General features: G+C 36.9%; 4 protein-coding genes across 12 annotated transcripts in view; 1 reads left to right on the top strand and 3 right to left on the bottom strand.

Annotated features, from left to right (window-relative positions):
* LOC116433465 (uncharacterized) overlaps positions 1 to 3,228 on the bottom strand; it is a 28,210-nt gene extending 24,982 nt beyond the window's left edge. Inside the window, exons 1-3 of one of the 7 annotated variants that reach the window (XM_076373178.1) lie at positions 2,990 to 3,228; positions 2,358 to 2,444; positions 1,477 to 1,645 (exon numbers count right to left, since the gene is read on the bottom strand). In XM_076373178.1, the coding sequence (XP_076229293.1) occupies positions 1,477 to 1,636 (160 nt within the window). In that variant the 5' untranslated portion in view covers positions 1,637 to 1,645; positions 2,358 to 2,444; positions 2,990 to 3,228. The other 6 variants (XM_076373179.1, XR_012999953.1, XM_076373180.1 and 3 more) reach the window with 6 other exon arrangements.
* Positions 3,229 to 3,458: 230 nt separating this feature from the next.
* Positions 3,459 to 13,237, bottom strand: loco (regulator of G protein signaling family member locomotion defects). 3 transcript variants are annotated; one of them, XM_031991584.2, is made up of 16 exons: positions 12,548 to 13,237; positions 12,230 to 12,456; positions 11,488 to 12,163; positions 10,782 to 11,393; positions 9,939 to 10,580; positions 7,919 to 8,029; positions 7,627 to 7,851; positions 7,289 to 7,509; positions 7,002 to 7,194; positions 6,450 to 6,659; positions 5,618 to 5,894; positions 5,386 to 5,534; positions 5,223 to 5,306; positions 4,989 to 5,130; positions 4,719 to 4,810; positions 3,459 to 4,550 (listed from the first exon to the last, which is right to left on the bottom strand). In XM_031991584.2, exons 3-16 carry the CDS (start codon positions 12,127 to 12,129, stop codon positions 3,936 to 3,938), a joined length of 4,215 nt encoding a protein of 1,404 aa, XP_031847444.1. In that variant the 5' UTR covers positions 12,130 to 12,163; positions 12,230 to 12,456; positions 12,548 to 13,237; the 3' UTR covers positions 3,459 to 3,935. The 3 variants fall into 3 exon arrangements, with proteins under 3 accessions (XP_031847444.1, XP_031847445.1, XP_031847446.1); XM_031991586.2 differs by having other exon boundaries at positions 4,422 to 4,569; positions 11,488 to 12,456; XM_031991585.2 differs by lacking the exon at positions 6,450 to 6,659 and having other exon boundaries at positions 11,488 to 12,456.
* On the top strand, positions 13,210 to 16,964 carry LOC116433464 (uncharacterized). Its single transcript, XM_031991588.2, has 4 exons — positions 13,210 to 15,775; positions 15,864 to 15,974; positions 16,035 to 16,185; positions 16,289 to 16,964. Exons 1-4 carry the CDS (start codon positions 13,631 to 13,633, stop codon positions 16,342 to 16,344), a joined length of 2,463 nt encoding a protein of 820 aa, XP_031847448.2. The 5' UTR covers positions 13,210 to 13,630; the 3' UTR covers positions 16,345 to 16,964.
* On the bottom strand, positions 16,905 to 18,153 carry RpL26 (ribosomal protein L26). The gene is made up of 4 exons (XM_031991605.2): positions 17,984 to 18,153; positions 17,577 to 17,756; positions 17,368 to 17,508; positions 16,905 to 17,109 (listed from the first exon to the last, which is right to left on the bottom strand). Exons 2-4 carry the CDS (start codon positions 17,742 to 17,744, stop codon positions 16,966 to 16,968), a joined length of 453 nt encoding a protein of 150 aa, XP_031847465.1. The 5' UTR covers positions 17,745 to 17,756; positions 17,984 to 18,153; the 3' UTR covers positions 16,905 to 16,965.
* Positions 18,154 to 18,255: the final 102 nt, after the last annotated feature.

An 18,255-nucleotide genomic window follows, 5' to 3' on the forward strand; every position in this document is an offset into this window, starting at 1 on the left:
GAGTCACACAGCTGCTAACTAGATGCAACGGCACGATGCATTCTCTCGTATCGTGAGCGATAAACGTTCCAACGCGTGCCCAACACGTACCGACAGAACTAATTCGCTTTTTATTGTCGACGATAGTTGCTAATGTTACTGTCATATATATGGTCTTCCATGGTGTCAGCATTGCAACTGATTATTACGTTGAACATACGATTAACGCGTAAAAAGCAGGAATAGTCGATCCGATGAACGGATAGCGCTTAATCGCGCTGTCTCCCTCATTGTCACTTTATCTCGATCTCTCCTTAATATGCGTTTGTACTAGGGGCGGCGAGCGGTGAGCAATCGTGCAACTGGCACACTAACTTTCAACGAACGAAAACGTTATCGTTCGGAGTCGAGATGATTGAAAAGGCATCATCGTTCGATTACACGTTACGTAACACGTGACACCGTTGGTTGTACGGTAGGGTTGACCACGCGACGTTGAAACGACAATCGCCCGAACGGCAACGGTACACCCGTTCTCGAACGGTTTCGAGGTTGTCGGAAATTATTCGCGCCGGGAAAAAAATCGATTAGCAATTCGGTCTACAACCGTTAAAGGTTAGCGAACAGAGCGTATCGTCTTTTCAGATTAAGTTGTGAGACCTGCCTTACCGGCCTTACGAGAAATGCTAATATATACCGAAGCCCCTCCAGACCCCTCAGGCCCCGGAGACCCCGGGGATCAAAAGGACCCCACAGACCCCGGGGACCCGGAGAACCCTCGAGACCTCAAAGACCCCGCATAGCGTGGTCGTGAAACCCTTCACCGTCTCTTCGACTCTTCGTCTCCTCGTTTCCTCCTTCTCCTCCTACTCCTACTTTTCCTCCTCTTCTTCCTCCTACTCGCCCACCTATACTACCAGTACGACCACCATATATTTTTTACATCTAACTCTTCATCTTCATCTTCATCCTCTACCCCTCTCTCTCTAGCTGTTTCCGTTTTACGGTTCATCCATTACAAGTAAAATCTAGTTGAAATACTTTTCAACAATTAGGGCCTGCATTCCTCCTACTCGCCCACCTATAGTACCAGTGTGACCACCATATATTTTTTCCCTGGTGGTCTCTTCATCTTCATCCTTTACCTCTCTCTCTGTTTCCGTTTTACAGTGCATCCATTGCAAGTAAAAGCTAGTCGAAATACTTTTCAACAATTAGGGCCTGCCGGTACATTTCACTTTTTCATCGATTAACCCATTAATTTCTTAACAAAAAATTACCGTTTCTCATGTGTTATATATAGACTGCGGATTTTTATGCATTTATGGGAAACTCGAATGCATGCGACATAAAGAAAGTATGTAGAATATCTAAAACTTAGTGCTCCTTTGACTTTCCATTGTAATTCTGCTGTTCTAATTACATTCTAATTAATTTGAATTCGCATAAGGACCCGCAGTCCGGTTATATGTGTTCTCAGAGAGGAATTCTGCTTACCGCCTCGTCGGTTTTCTTCTGTTTCCATCCCGTGACATTTCGAACAGTTCTGCGACGAGAGTGCAGAGTTCATTAATCCTCGGATGATACCGGTCATAGGCGACGTCTCCTCGGACTTTGTCGGCGAAGTTTCGTCCGTCTCGACGATGCACGACAACATTGTGACCGTCTGAAAAATATACATTTTCCTTGAACTTGAAATTTCTCTCGTTGCTGTATACACAGCCGAGCCCCTTTTTTACGCGGTACATTGGAACACCTTTTACGCGATCTCAATTTAGAGTAAATAATTTAATATTGTATTTCTTTTCTAATTACCACAGCATTAGATAAATATTCAATTTGATTCGAATTGATTGTCTATTTAAAAGATATTACGTAATAACATGATATCTGAATTGTTTATATACACTTATACTGATATAAATTGATTTCACTGAAAATTGCCATCGTTACAGTTTCCTGAAAATTACCCGGTACGCAGTGTGTTACGACAAAGCTGAAACTTGTTGTAGTCCCTGTATATCTAACAAATGTCCTTGCTTGACTCGTCGAATTGCAAAAAAATAAGGCAACAAGCGAATCAGAGGCAGAAATGCGTATCGACACGTGTAAGCCTCACTCTATTTAAAACTAATCAAAATTACCATCGTTCGAAGCTGTCTCTGACACGCAACATTCTCAACAATTATGTATCCGTACTCGCGTGTAGCGATTCGAGTCGATCATTTATCAGAGGAAACATTGCGATAATCTCGTCTCGATACGTCCACCGTGGAAATAAATATTTACGCGCGAACGTTATAACCTTCACGATGGAAATTCAGTTTTCAATATTGACAACTCGACGATGTTTAATAATTATTCATCTGCATACGTACCGTTTACGGGAAGCAAAATTCTTGTTGTTTCCTTGTCGGTAGACGTTGACGCTATCTATTCGGATGTCGAGGAAGCAAACGTCCGACCTAGCGTAACGAAACAATATTTTCGAAGTGTGCATGCGAATCGATTAGAGGCGAATAGAAGTTTCAATAACTTTGATTACTTTTGTTCAATACACGGTAATATTAATATTAATTACTGCAGCACTTTAAAATATGTGCAAGCTTTGCTTGTAATGATGCACACTCACACAGAAAGCACACACACACATTAATGAATATTATAATAAGTGGCATTTATATCGAAAATATGGAAAAGAAACAATGCTACCTATCTATGATGCAAATACGTATTTGTATCTATTATATTAATTATGTATTACTTCGTTAAGTGTAAGTACGTAACACGTGTATTCCTGAATGCCGAAAGAAACTTTGTATACATTTTGTCACTGACGTACTTACGCAGATAAGTGACTGGTACTTTTAAAACAAAATACGTCGAATCCACGATAGGAACAATTTCCCATGTATTATTACGATTTAATGAAACATTCGAATTGAACGAGAAGCAGCTTTCCTGTCGTTAATTAGCGAAGACGACACGGTGTTAATTTTCAGACACTTACCTTTCGCGCCAGATTTTCTTGTGTTGCTTATCACTCGAAGGAAACGCTAACACTTAAACTTGAGTAATTCTATTTTCGTTCAATGGTATTCTTTTTTCGCAACGTGACTTGCCAACATGTCAAAGAGTGTCAGAAATTCGATCTTATCGAGTTTACTGAAACAAGGAAATTCCACTAATTTCTATCGTTGGCCACACGATCCTAGCAGCCCGCGTAAAATATTTTATTAGCATATACAACGCCACCTACTACAACTAAAAACAAATGAAAATTCATCGCTTGTAATTGGTTGTCGCTGACCATAGACTGAAAAATATGTTACATTTAAATGTGACTTAATGAACGCAATTGGTCTATTCGTATAGTATTCATAGATACATGGGTTGATCGTTTTCGATGACAGGTTAAAGATATGAGAATTAACGATACAAAGGAATCATGACAGAAATATAGGAGCATATTTGAAAAATAAACTTTATGTAATTTATTCGTTTCGCATAAAATCTCAAATATTTATTTTTGTTTACATGTAACAACATTCATCGACTATAAATTACAATAAAATATATGTCCTGTACAACCAGGAGAGTAACAGCTATATCGTAAAAGGATCATAAATATTTATCAACCAACACGATCGTCGGATGAAGCTGGCAATGTATTGTGCGTCTAGCATGATTCGCATCAAGGCACTTTTGAAATTTCGGGCTACAGATAGATTAATCAGTCAATCGGACGAAATAATACGACGCATCACGGTCGTGGCATTTCTCCAATATTTTTTTTCCTTTCTTTCTTCCTTTCTTTCTTTTATGTATATAGGATGGAACGTGTATACATATATGCGTCTACGCAACAAATCTCAAAATAGAAATGTACTACGTATTTTACGATTTGCATGGAATGCGCAAATCGGTCGAGTTAAACGTACGAATTTTCCAACACGTTAGAAAATATTTTTTCGACTTGATTCGGTCGAACTAATGGGAATCGTTCGAATGGACTTTGGTAAAGATTTCGAGGACACGAAATACCCAGTTTTAGTAGCGTTTGTGATAAGATTTTTAGGTTTCGGAGGAAGCGGTGGAGGTTTCGATGATTTCATGTTCGACAGGGTTCGCAGGTCGAAAGAATCCAAAGCGACTATTCGAGAGCCGGATCCGTTCTCTACGACCACTTGTCGGTTTCGTTCTCGTTCACGGTCTCGTTCTCGTTTGGCAATTCCGATTGCAACCGCAACACCATCCCCATTCCCATCCGTATCCGTGTCTGTATCCGTATCCGCATCCCCGTTTCCATCCATTAAAGTCGGGACCAATACGATCGAATTGTCTTCAGACTTACTCTGAGAATCTTTCCCACCGGTGGATACAACGGCAGTTTCTGCATTGACATTTCCGTTCCTTGACGGAGCTACCGTGCTTTGATCCTGTCCCTCAATACATTCCCGTTCGTTAATTGACCCATAAAACTTAGCGTTCGCTTCAGTGGTACTGGCGCACATTATCCTATGTCTTCGAACCTTGTTGCAGCGATCCGCCGGTTTACCATTTTCCTTGTTCTGATCAGTAATTTCATAGCTTTAAGGGTCGAAACGCAGCATGATCAAAGTTTCAACGTAACATATATGTAAAAAGGCAACGAGATGTCTACACGCGTCATAAAAATACCGTATCGTCGGATAGATACGCATGAGTATATCTTAGAGAATATGCTTTTATCCGTTTACCTTTAAGAAATCTGGCAATTCAAAATTAATTTCCGTTCCTCTCTGATCTTCCAGCCTGGATCTTTGAGCTCGTTTTAATCCTTCGTATAGATCTACAACGAGCATCAGAAACATATACCGTTTTCTTCCTCCATAGTATTCATCAAAATGGAGAAAATATATATATATATATATTTTAAATATATAAATATATAATATATATTATAAATATAAATATATATGTTATAAATATATATATATTTTATATATTTATTTATATATATCACTTACCTTCACCGTCAAATTTTCCTGGCAACTGCAACTTAACGCCATTCCGCCATTTCGCTATTAAAGGAGGATGAGACTTGACAGTTTCTTCAGACGTGTAATCGTTTGCGTTTCCTTTATCGTTTGAATTGCACTTGGATTTTCCCTTCAACAAGAAACGACGATATGTTCATTTTATGCGTGATACAGACGACGTACAAATAAACAATGAAATAAATACATCTGTGTATTTCATACCTTCTTTTTTCCATGCATCGTAGAATCGCGGAGAAAAAATTTACTAGGTAAAATGGAGGAACCTTCGGAGCGCTGATCGTCCGACTGCATGCACAACATAAATTTAATAAAGAGCGATAATCTAATATCGAACAGTAATCTTTTCGATAATTGCTTCTATTACCTTACATGAGCCATCGTTGTACTGATATTTGCTCGCACCTTTTCCAACCAACAGCTCTTCGAAGACTCTGTTGGTGATCTCATCTAACGTCGGCTGAGCGAGCGGCACGTCGTGGGTATATTTCACCGTGTGTAACTCGTGCATCGGATCTACGTAACGATAATGTTTTTATTCTTAATTTCTTCAACACCGCAGAGATATAAAAGACGGTATATAAAAATGGCTTGTTTACCTTCTTCCTTTACGTTAGTCAATGTCAATCTGGCTGGAGCATCGATAGCTGGCATATCCATACAAACGCAATGATTTTCACTCCAGACAGTGATTGTATTCAGATTGAAACCATACTTATTTGACAGCGGCTTCAACACTTCTCTAAGAGTTCTACCTTTATGTGCAATCACAGTTATTACACGTCGCGGTGGTAAGTCCACTTTTAATATTTTCGTTGGGACAACTTCTACTTCTTGGCCAGCTAGTACAGACGACGGGTATTTCACTTCTATTGTCTAAAAGTACAAAACAAAAACCAAAAGATAGATGCGTATCGCGTCTTCGTCCGTCAGCCGTATTCTTGGCAGTTAAAATTACGAGTCCAATCAGATTGCTTCCAATTAGAGGCAGTACGTGAATACACTTAGAAATGTCTGTCAGTGTCTTATATCTTAAATTCAAAGGTGTACAACTACGAAAGCAGTGTTGAAAAAACGCATGCATGGTTATCAAAACCAGTATTGACGTGTATGAGATAACAGATAACAGTAAATAACAAGGTAACAAAAAAGTACACGCCCTCCTAGCAACACTTTATACCATCTCCAGGCTATGCTCACCAGAATGTTTAGTTAGATTTGGACACCGAGTAAATTGATGGCGAATGAAAGATATAATCGTTAGGTGGTAGAAACGTCTCTGGAAGGAAGAAAGTAATGGAAGAGGTAGCAAAGCACACGTCCCAGTATAGCGAATCTCGGATTCCAGTTAATAAGAAGAAAGACCGACTTTGTTAGTTTTCGACAGTGTTTTCGAAAAGATGCGTTAAATAAATACGAGAGAACACAAACCTCGTCTGTGGCTAGGATTAGAACGTCATAGTTAGAGTATCGAAGAGCTCTTTTATCAAGGAGGCGTGTAACCACATCTTTAATACTCTCCGTTTGGCTAGTCGGCACAACCGTGGTCGATCCGTCGGGTAATATTACCCGACACAACCCGGTACATTTGGTACGAACTTCTTTTGATTCGTTCGACTGTCCTTCGTAGGACGATAAAGACTACAATTTATACATACAACAGTTTTGTAGATTCGAAAGAAAATATCAATGTAATTACCTATTACACATTATGTGTTATCTGTTGTATTTATTTATCGTTTTGTTCAAACAAATTCTCTACTCATGCTTTAACGACGGTTCTCAATAATATTTATAACACTCCTGTAGTTTACACAGTACTAAAGTGAAAAAATGCCTTTTGCAACGCATTGTAAGATAAACTCTATTACGATAACTTCACACATAACGTATGCTTTCAATCTAACTGTTATGTCAAGTAACATCACTGTCTGTTTGCGTTTAACTAGCTGGCTAGTTAGCGCAACGTACGAGAGTACTTACATGTTTATGGAACGACTGTCTCAGTGCCAAATCCCAAGAAGCTAACGAAGACCTGCTACTAGATATGGAAATACTGTCGTCGTTGTTATTACCTTCAGACTCTCTCTTCATAGTTGTAAAACTCTTATAAATGGTTTCACTTCTACTAGGGGTTTTACTGTACTCGGTCTCTCCGCGGTCTTTTGATTTAGACCTAAATTAAGAAGCGAAAAACGACATATCAGCATTTGGATTTGTAAACATTTTATACACGCAAGATTTCCCTATACATCTTTATACGTGGTTACCTATTCTTTCTATTCCATGGAAGAATAGACTTTCTACATCGATCTTCAGCATCTGAATGGCTTTTTTTTAATTTCACACTAGGCGAATTAGTGAGACTTAAATCACAATCCTCTACAGCAACCGTGGAACATCCTGTTTCCATACAACGACGATACAGATCGGATCTCAAGAACCTTGGGTAACTGTCGAATTTCATCAAGTTGAAAACTTGTTTCTGTGCCTAGTAAAAGTCATAAGGATTATTTCCATATTATTTTAAAACAAAGAAACTTGCAAACAACAAAGCAACAACAACAACTACAGCAGTGATATGTTACATAACAAATGATTTATTTACCTGCAGAAATAGATTAGCAGGAGCTTCGCCGAGAAGCTCTGGAGTTATTTGACCAGCAGCATGACTGTCTACGTTCACAGGCTCAGATGCCGTATTAGATAAATGACGTTGATAGATTTGACTAGCCAACTTGCGCCGTGTAACGATATCCTTAGTGTCTTTATATCTTTCACAAGCAGCCCAGAAATAGATATTTTCATGACTAAACTCCTTCTTCAAAAATTCCTTTAAAAGAACAACAGATTCAGCACAAGAACAATTATTGCTATAAATAAAACTATTAAATACTCACTGCAAATGTTTGCAATCCTTTCGGATCTTCCAATAATTTCTCGAAACCATTTGCCCATGCATGTATACTTTTGTAATCGGTGTTTTTGTCGCATAATTCCGTGCTACCGTGCTACGGTCAAATAAAGATTAAAAAATTTTACCTTGTTGATCAACGTCGTTAACTAGGATTTAACGAGTCATAAAGGGGAACAATTGAGCGCTTGCGCGATCGCATCGTCGGAATTTTTATTTAAAACTTTAAAAATATATCGAATCATAAAATTACTAAACAATCAACGACGAACCGTTAATCAATTTTAATTCTGTCCCGACATTTTAAAAGATATTTCGGTGGTTTCCTTGGAATTTGAAATTTCGAAATTATTCCGATGGAAAATATTAATTGTATGCTTATATACTCCCGTTAATTATACATTAATAATACTAAAAATATTTGAGAAAACTGTTACCTGAAAGCTATCGAACATTACACGATTCGATTAGATACAGAATTCCTAGCAAACGGATTACAAGAATCGCGCACGATGATTTCATTTACATTTCACGTTAATTACATTAATCGAATGGAACGCGTAAAAGCAGGTAGAACCGGAACGTGGGAGCGAAGAGATATTCTCACAGGTTGCAACAAATTAAAGGTTTTCCCACCTTTTCACGCCGCATCTTTAACAATCCCGAGCACTACAGGATCCGCGCACCTTTCTGCGTATCTGCTTCGGGTACCGTAATATCAATTAGCAAAGTTCGAGTAATACCGACGATCCGACGTGACGAACGAACGAGGAAAATATATTAGTTGCGCCGCGATAAAAGAAAATTCGAGGAACGTAAAGTCATGAAAAATTCTTGGAACGAAATATTCTGTAGAACGATCGACGTATCGCGACGATTTTATAATTATTTCGAGATCGTTTACCTAGCTTGTCTATAAATACAAAAAAAGAAATGAAACGTCTTTGTTCCGTGATCGCTGACCGTTAATATATTACCAACAGGAAAAAGAATGTTACATCGGCAACATAACAATATCGACTGCTGTCTTGTGCACCACGTACCGATTTCACCTCGGTGTCCATGTCGTGACCGAAGATCGTATTTCTCCGTATAACCGCGCCACGATCCCATTTATCGACGGGAGAAACTAATGTAAATCACTCGTATCGAACCGATCAGCTCGCTAAACGTTCTTCCCTGAAACGATTTCTACACGAAACACTGCCCTAAATTCGTATTAATAAGGGCTCCGCCCAGCTGCACCGGTGCACCGTTGACAATTGTCGATTCCACGCACGGCGCTTTTCGAGCGGTGCTCATCAGCGGAACGCGACGTACACTAACACAACTGATATCGTCGACCAATCAACTCACTACCGAACGAAACCTTTCCGCGGTCAATGGAACACCGAAATAATTCGATCGAACATCACTGAGCACTAATTAGCGTCGTCGTAAGTATCGCGATCAACGTCACGTTCATTTTAAGCTGAACATGTCATTCTCATGTGTACTCTGCCACGAGCATACATTCGCCTGAACTTCATTTCCTTCTCTCTCTTTCCCTCTCTCTTCCCCTCGCCGTACCACTCTTACTCGATTTACTCGGTCGGTTGCTTGATCTCTCGGTCGGTCGGTCGGTCGGTCGGTCTGTCGGTTCGTTCGTTCCTTCGTACATTTGTTACTGCGTTCGCTCGCTCGCTCGCTCGCTCGTTCGTTCGCTCGTTCGTTCGTTCATTCAGACATTCATTCAGTTATTCGTTCGTTCGTCTGTCCGTTAGAAATACACTCATCCGTAGAAATGTTTTATTTTACATCCATTCAATCCTCGACTTCCCCGTTTTGATTGGAAATTCGATAACTACATGGTTTAATACATACATGCACAAACTAAATTTTTCCCTCGTTTTTCTTATATTATTTTCCTTAGTTTTTAATTTTATTGAAAGATGTATTTATATTATATACCGGTTAATTATTAATTATTCATAATAAAAACCATAAAAATATAAAATAGACCTTACCATACAGGTGTCCTGTACGCAGCTCCCGATGTTTCGAATTTCTTGTAAGCTTCCCCATGGTCGTGAATTGTCCGACTTATCTGAATAGGTTTGGCACAGGGGTCGAGTGTAATCCATGCTCGCTTTCAGATCCTCGAAACTGTGCACTAAAGATTTCGAGATACCGGAGAATACTTTCGGACTAAATTTATCCCGGTTATCTGTTTCCGTCAGTTCCGTTAATTGCGTGAACGTTAGCAACGCTTTCGATCTGAACGTAGAGTTTTCGGAGGTCTCGACGCGGTCTTCTATGCCATGCAGCATCGCGGTGGTGCAAACGGACGCGAGCGAACCAACGGACGAACTAACCAACCCCTGCTTCACAGTAGAGGCAGATGGTAACGGACAGGTGGGCAAATTCCCCCTCTTCGTTTCCTTTTGTAAGTCGGAGTGCGCCTCGTGATCTTTTATCGATGTCGTGCACGCGCTTATTCTGTTGCAAAAATCATTGAAGACGACACTTTCGTGAGACAGCTTCCCATTACTCTTACAGGCGTCCGACTCGTTTCTTTCGGTCCAGTACGCGTTAGATACAGCTCGAACGGTCAATCTGAAGTCGACGGCCGCATTACCGTACATTTTCGGCGAATGTGCACACGCATCCTGAAAATATACATCGTATTCGTTACGTGCGCCATTATTTCTTACGGATTATCGTGATAATTCAATTAATTGTATTTCATTATCGCACCGTGAATTTCTTTAGGAATTAATTTGAATAGAGAACCGTTAATTTCGAGTATAATATTGAGTATTATTAATTGGAATTTATAAAATTACTGGAAAGAAACATAGTTGGTGTACCTTGTAATCCGATGTAGGATAACATCTTCTTCGAGAAACATCTTGAGTATTATTTTTATCCAAACGGCTGGTGCAATCATCTTTGAAGCCAATTCCAGAATCACTGTTACTCGAATGAGCCGTAGATGTACTTATGTTACTTGGCTGTGGAGAAGATGCATCTTGATGCCTTCGTATTTCGTTGTAAGAATTCGCGTCTGTACTCGTGGAATCTGATATATACAAAGTTTGTATTGCACCGATCAGGCTATTGCAACTGTCAGGAAATTCTTGACAAACATTTAATTCAGATGTTTTAGTACATGTAAAGCCGAATATATTACACACACTGGAATGTACAGCATGGTCTATTAATTTATAATAAATTGTAAAAACATGACACGAATTTGAAACAATATTTTCTTTATCCTTAACAGATTTAGTCAGTATACCGAAATACTGTTTATCCTGTTCAGAGAACGAATTACAAAATATTATTCTGTAAGACGGATATTCTGCTATAACATGATTTTCTGAATTGGTGAGCTTTATATTTGCAACGTGTATTGTTAAAAGCACTGTAGTTGGGTTCCTTTTCTCTGCTTTCAAGCGTTTAATACATTTCCTCAAAACCTGTAATAATAAATAAACTTTAATGACACGCGATGAATTATACAAATAGTACATGAAATTTTATAGAATTTTCCTTTCTGCACATATGTATTACCTGCATCATACAAGATGGGTGTAATTGGTTCGGTATATCTATAGTTCCCAAATAACCGACTACTGTTCTATGCACTATCTTTTCAGAGTCTCTTTTGTGCGAAGTTGGCGGCGGCGGTGGTGGAAGAGGACTAGACATATCCCAACGATATTGTAAACCGCAATAGCTCTCTTGGTTTTGTAATTCGGTTGACGCTCTTTCTGTTGTATCGAACATAACACCGCTTTGCAGATCCCTTACAACTTTGGCGACTCTACATTGCAGCTGGAGCGCTCCTATATTACTTGTACGTGGTTTATGAGTATATTTAGGCCTACAGCGTACGGTTGCCAAACCCTCTTCGTCCGAAGAGTCAGAATAATAATTTTCAGCTATTTGTAACCTCAGAATACCCTTAGAACAACCAATTAGTTGTACAACATCATCGTGAGGCACTTTGCTGACATTGTGACCATTCACTGATACTAAATAATCGCCGGCTCGTAGTCCTGCATTTTCTGCTGGACTGCCGGGAACGATGCAACTCAAAATGCAAGGTTGCTGTCCCGAGATTGTAAAACCAAAACCCTTCGATCCGCGCGACACCTCCACTGTCCTTACACCGTAATTCACTCGCTTTTTCTTCCTTCGATTTTGATGCATTCTTGAGTTTTCTTTTCATTAATGTTCACCAAATCTACCGATAAAATTATCATCGGTCTAACACTTTCGCGAGCCAAAAAGTATCTCGAACCATCTTTACCTGTATCCGGCCCAATGAATCTTTTTACTTTCCCCGGTTGGAATGAAATATTCGAAAATCAAATGACCTCCCTTTTTCATTAAACGATTGCATATGTTGATCATCAATAATCAAATTCAATATAAAATTCTTCGTAGCTCGTTCACACTATGAACCGCGACGGCGTTCTTCTGCATTCTTGCACTTCTTTCTTCTACATACTACATATATTGTTATCATTGGTGAACCTTAAAATATATTTTTCAACGTTACTTTATTATTAAACACTCTTCGGCATCTCGGGTTTAAAATTTATCACTAATGAATTATTTCTTGTACCTAAAGAAGTCAAAGCAATTATAAAATGTTTTGATAGTCGCTGTATTCCTTTTCTTCTGCTTCCATCCTTTCACTCCCTCCACTTTTGCCTTTCTTTCGTTTGCATCATTGTTCATATATGTAAGTACCTATATATAGGTGCATACCTACATCCATCGATTCACATACTTCCGGTATATAAGAGCATATTTAGATGACAAAGATTCGTAAATAACATATTTTTCTTTTATCCGAGCGTCAAGTTATATTTATATAAACAATCTTCGTGTTTTTTAAAAAATCTATTTCCTCCTCGTTATTTCCACTTAAAAAATCTATCTCCTGTAATTAATCTTCTCATACATACTTGTCATAACGAATCAATTTTCCAATTAGCTTAACACTTCGATTTCATCGTAAAATCCATTTTACATACACACGATTATGTATGTAGTTCCAAGGAAGAAATGTGAAAGGAATTTCGATAAATATTACGTTTAATCAAGGACATTGATATATTGTTAATAGTATTGTATGAAATTTCAATTATATTTCATACATTTTAGAGCTTTTATTCTTTTCCTCTTGCTTTATTATTTTACATTTCACTTCGATAGTTGAAACGAATATAGTACTTACGTATAAGACGTACGTACCATCAAGCTGGCAAGCTGGTATGTATATCTATATATATATATGCGCGCGCACGCGCGCCAATGTGTATACACTATTATTTTCAATTTAGTAATAACGATAAATAATTTTAAGAAAGTTAATAATGGCTAGTTAAGTTAAGCGAAGTAATTATACCTAACAGGAAAGTTTATAAACCATGTGTCAGAAAAATACACTCGTATCTTAGTGTATTAGAACACATAGTCGACGTCGTTTATGTCAGTTTTCTACTTATATACATTTTGTAATTTCTATTTAAGGGATACGATAAATCATTACTGACATATATGTATTCACGTGTCTTCCTTACATTCTAATTCATTATAGATTAGTTCAAATGGTGTTATTTGGAAGGATCACTTTTAAATCAGTAAACAGTTAGGTTAGACTTGATACTTTTGTCGCAAAGCGATATAGTGAATCTACAAAATGAAATCGAATGAAATCACTTGGAAGACAGTACCAAATAATGTAAAGGAGAGGATGGTGGACCTTTCTTTGGCTCACAAACTGACACCGTGCAGAAAAATACGTCGTACGACTAAGGTTATGAATACTGCACTTAAACATTACCATATCTTAAAAACTTACAGTCGTTTTATTAAAATGAAAACATATGTTCTCCGGCATTTGTCAGAGGATGACGACACCGATGATAATGCTAGTTTTACGGATTACAATGTTTTGTACAAATATGACACGCCTGTATCAAATCGTATGACACATGTGTCTACGTCAAATGTAGACTATCCCTCTGAATCAGATCTTGACGTTGGCAAAAGCGATACACCAGATACGGTAATAGAAGAAACAAACACTGAACAATTCAAGAATACATTCTCTAATATTATGAATGAAGAGTTGCAGGAAAACATTGAAGAACACAATGTAAATTTATCATATTCTCCAAGAGAAAATATTCATAGGACCAGACTAAATGAATTAAATGAAATTAATAATCATGAATCCTGTTTGAGTAATACTGATTCACCTGCTTGTGAAGAGGATGTAATATTAAGAAACCAAGAAACATTTACAATAGAAGAAAGTACAAAATCTAATGAAATAACATGTGATGCCAAGGAAATACAAGAAACAGAAAACAGAGAAGAAAGCAGTGAAATGTCAATAAAAGAAGAACTTGATACGAGTATTAATATAAATGAGGAATTGAAAATAAAAGACTATTATGAAACATTGCATGATAAACAAGATCTACCTGATATCAAGGAGAATTTAATGTCTCCATTAAATCAAGATATAATTCAAGATGTTGATTTTACAAATTCAAAGATAGAGTTACAACATAATGATTTTGCACAATCAGTTGAGGATCTAAGAGTTGACGAAGGATCTGTGGATGAACCTGAAAGTAGCAAGTTTCTACAAAAACAATCTTTATTAAATGATAATACACATCAACCTAAGGATTCTGGTATTGATGAGGATACAGAAGAAGAATTTCCACAAAATGAACAAGCAATTTGTGTAATAGAAAAGAAACAAATGCAAGAAGAATTTTCAGAAAATAAACAAGCAATTTGTGTAATAGAAAAGAAACAAATGCAAGAAGAATTTTCAGAAAATAAACAAGCAATTTGTGTAATAGAAAAGAAACAAATGCAAGAAGAATTTCCAGAAAATAAACAAGCAATTTGTGTAATAGAAAAGAAACAAATGCAAGAAGATTGTATAAAAAGTGTAGAACTTACACCACCCACTTTGTATTCTAAAGATGTCTCTGAAGATGAAACAAATTTGACAACTGACGACACATTCATATTCAATATTGATGATAGTGATGAAGATATAAATAATGAAGAAGAAGAACAAAATAAAGTAGTAAAACAAAAATTAACGCCAAAGGTTACTCACACTGAAATTGTTAAGAATAAATATAGAATCGTATCATCTAATGTTTCATTATTTGATATCAATAGAGGATCAAAAGTGACTGATAATTGTGTCAACAATGAGAAAGTAATAGAATCTGTAGAAATAGCACACAATGCAGAGGACAGCATGTCACCTTTGTCCAAAAGGCGATTGCAACAGCTGAGAAGGTTAAATTTGACTGTGGACAGTGAGTCTAGTCTTAGTGATGATGATGATCAATATTGCAACACAGAAAATATGAGAGATAAATTGTTCAAACGATCAAAAGAATCTTCCGTATCATTGGACAGTGAAGATGATATCATGAGTTTCAAGCATTCAACATTACTAAATGACAGTATGAACTCACAAGGAAATAAAAGTTGTAGATTTGAAAACAGTGGGAAAAAAAAGAATAATTATTTGGGAGAAACTTGTATCACCAGCACAGAGGATGAAGAAACATTCAACAATAATGAATCTGACCAAATAAAAAAATATAATAAATATAAAAAAAGTTCACAAAACTCATTAAAACAGAGTATACATTGTACAGATAATGAAAATACTAGTCCAAACAAAAATACGAAACACAAAGGATCTTTTCAAGAGAGTCAAACAATTGACAAAAATTTAGAAACTGAAACAACATTGCAATCTACAATCAAGAATCCGACAGTGCAAACAAAACCGTGCAATGTATATATAAATAAATGAAATTTTGTTTTTAGCATTAAGTCTTGTTTTACAGCATTTGTTTCTTTTTTACATCTTTTCTTCTTTACAGTTACAGGAACTGCTAGAAAAGGAAAGCTTAATACATGAACTTGCTTTACCCTCTGTTACACTTAAAGATTTACAAGAAAATGATATCTATCTGTTAGATATTCCTTCTGTGGTAAGTTACATATAATATGTAAACTATCATAAAAGAAAACTAATTGTTCCAAATTTTTAGGTGCTCGAAAGTAAATTATTGGGAAGAGAGTTTAGTTTAACTAATAAGAAGTTAACACTTGGAAGACACAAATATAAAATTACACTTGATGATACAAGTCATGTGTCCTGTGTGTTTAACACTGGAGAATCATGTATAAACTACAAAGCAGGTATATTGCAAAGCAAATTGTTAAGTTTGCTCTTTTCTTCCATTCATGCACAATCTTTGAAAGTTCTTGCTGTTATTATTAGATATTTTTCTTTTCTTTTCAGTTAGTATAAAACCGGTGAAAAAAATTGTTACACGCAAAAGGATACGTCCAAAGTAACGTAAAAAAATCTTCTAATCAACACACAAAGGATACAATGAGTTGTATTGATGATACCAACAGAACAAACATTAATTTAACCTCAACAATGTAATATATATGAAAAATAGGGCTATTATATAGAGAATGTGATTGATTAAATTTATTTTCTTATCACGAACATCAGAATCGATCACATGCGAGATACGTTTTTCTAAAATTTGGAGAGTAAGCTTAACAGCGGCCATTAATTTCAATGACCAGATCATTTTGATCTTTAAGAATTAATTTATAGAATATCTGACTGTATTCAAGAATACATATTCTAGCGCATTATAATTTTTTCCTCGTATACATTATTTTATTTTCCTAAATGTTGAATTTTTATTCGTTTACTGTATGTTACCTTGGTCTTTTTACTTAAATGTTTACATCTAAACCGATGTCGATTCTGTTAGTTCGAGTGAACACATCAAATCAGCCCTGGCAGTTTTTGTATATACCACAAATCTTGGGCTAGCAGTAAAAGAGTTAAGACTTAAAATGGTACAATGTTAAATATGAAATTGTTAACAATTAAGTATGAACTGTAATATTAATGTTTTTTTATTGACATATACAGAAATTAAATACGACATATATTTATGAAGTTTCCATGGCGGCGGTCGTCGAGTCCTCTGTATATTTTCCTTTGTCTTTCCATAAGGCAGCCAGTAGTCTGCCTTTACTTCTCCTATCTATAATCTTTTTGCGGTCTTTATCCATCTTTAGCTTTACAATAACAGTCTGTGTAAGAAAATAAATCTAAGTAACATAGTAGTCCCTGTGTAGCATAGTAATTTATATTATATCTAGAATATCAGTGCCAATACTTCTGCAGTAAAAAGACTAAACAAGATAAGTTCACCGTCGCAAAGGAGAACCCTGAGCATCGGTTTGCTTATCCAGTTTATCGTCTCATTCTATGTGAATGGTTTAAATCATCACAAATGAAATTGAAGCAGTTACAGAAGTAGGAAGTTAAACAGAAAAATTGCTTATTACCTTTGATGGGTCAATACCAACATATACATTGGCAGTATTAGCTTTTTCACGCTGTATTCTTTCTATGTATATAACGAATTTTTTTCGGTACACTTGAACAACTTTTCCCACCTGTTGTCCTTTGTAGTGACCACGAACGACCTTTGAAAACAAGTCTACTTTATAAAACGAAATTATATGAAACGCATCACTGACTATTTCAAGCATACCTGAACTTCATCATCCTTGCGGATTGGCATAGAGCGTACGTTGTATTTCTGTCGTAATTCCTTAGAAAGAGGTGCTGACATGAGTCTTCGCCGAATGTGGGAAGGCGCTGTGAAGTGCCTTTTCCTGTTTTTTCTGCGCGAAGACGTAACAAGTCGATTGAATTTCATTGTGGTTGGATCCTGCACAGAAAAAGAGGCAATCGTTCAATGTAATTTATTCTCAAGAATAATCATAAACGTCAAAGACGATCACATGGCGTCTATAGATAACACAACAACAAATAGGTTAGCCACTGTTATTAAAAATTGAATTGCAATCTGCGCCCGATACGAAAAGAATGTTTCGAAATTTTACAGGAAAGAACAACCGAGGTAAATCTATCAGAAAATATGGAGTCAGAACTGACCGTTCAAGTTCGATTAGAACCGATGAGAATTTCAGAGAATTCCCATAAACGATTCGCCACCGCGGTCACAACCGGAAGAACATTTCTCACGTCTATAGAAGCGCCGGAAAACTGCGTATATTCGAACTGTACAACGCCGTCTTGCAATAGGCTGACGCCACGTGGCACTCGGATTGGTCGGTTACGCACACGACGGACGCAGCTGGCGCTATAATTGGCCGAGAAACATTTTAACGTGCGAAAATATATACATTATATAAGTCTTCTCGAAT

The sequence above is a fragment of the Nomia melanderi genome, chromosome 13, assembly GCF_051020985.1.
Source record: "Nomia melanderi isolate GNS246 chromosome 13, iyNomMela1, whole genome shotgun sequence".
In the NCBI taxonomy this organism is placed as follows: domain Eukaryota; kingdom Metazoa; phylum Arthropoda; class Insecta; order Hymenoptera; family Halictidae; genus Nomia; species Nomia melanderi.

What these genes read in the sequence shown, in the direction of transcription:
- loco (XM_031991584.2), bottom strand. Translation starts at nt 12,129, where the DNA reads ATGCATCAAAATCGAAGGAAGAAAAAGCGAGTGAATTACGGTGTAAGG. An exon ending in TAATCCTAGCCACAGACGAG is followed by an intron (nt 5,895 to 6,449) that starts GTTTGTGTTCTC and finishes TTGTACTTTTAG; the next exon opens with ACAATAGAAGTGAAATACCC. An exon ending in GACTAACGTAAAGGAAGAAG is followed by an intron (nt 5,535 to 5,617) that starts GTAAACAAGCCA and finishes ATCGTTACGTAG; the next exon opens with ATCCGATGCACGAGTTACAC.
- LOC116433464 (XM_031991588.2), top strand. Translation starts at nt 13,631, where the DNA reads ATGAAATCGAATGAAATCACTTGGAAGACAGTACCAAATAATGTAAAG. An exon ending in TGTTAGATATTCCTTCTGTG is followed by an intron (nt 15,975 to 16,034) that starts GTAAGTTACATA and finishes CCAAATTTTTAG; the next exon opens with GTGCTCGAAAGTAAATTATT. An exon ending in ATGTATAAACTACAAAGCAG is followed by an intron (nt 16,186 to 16,288) that starts GTATATTGCAAA and finishes TTTTCTTTTCAG; the next exon opens with TTAGTATAAAACCGGTGAAA.
- RpL26 (XM_031991605.2), bottom strand. Translation starts at nt 17,744, where the DNA reads ATGAAATTCAATCGACTTGTTACGTCTTCGCGCAGAAAAAACAGGAAA. An exon ending in GCAAGGATGATGAAGTTCAG is followed by an intron (nt 17,509 to 17,576) that starts GTATGCTTGAAA and finishes TTGTTTTCAAAG; the next exon opens with GTCGTTCGTGGTCACTACAA. An exon ending in TTGGTATTGACCCATCAAAG is followed by an intron (nt 17,110 to 17,367) that starts GTAATAAGCAAT and finishes TTTCTTACACAG; the next exon opens with ACTGTTATTGTAAAGCTAAA.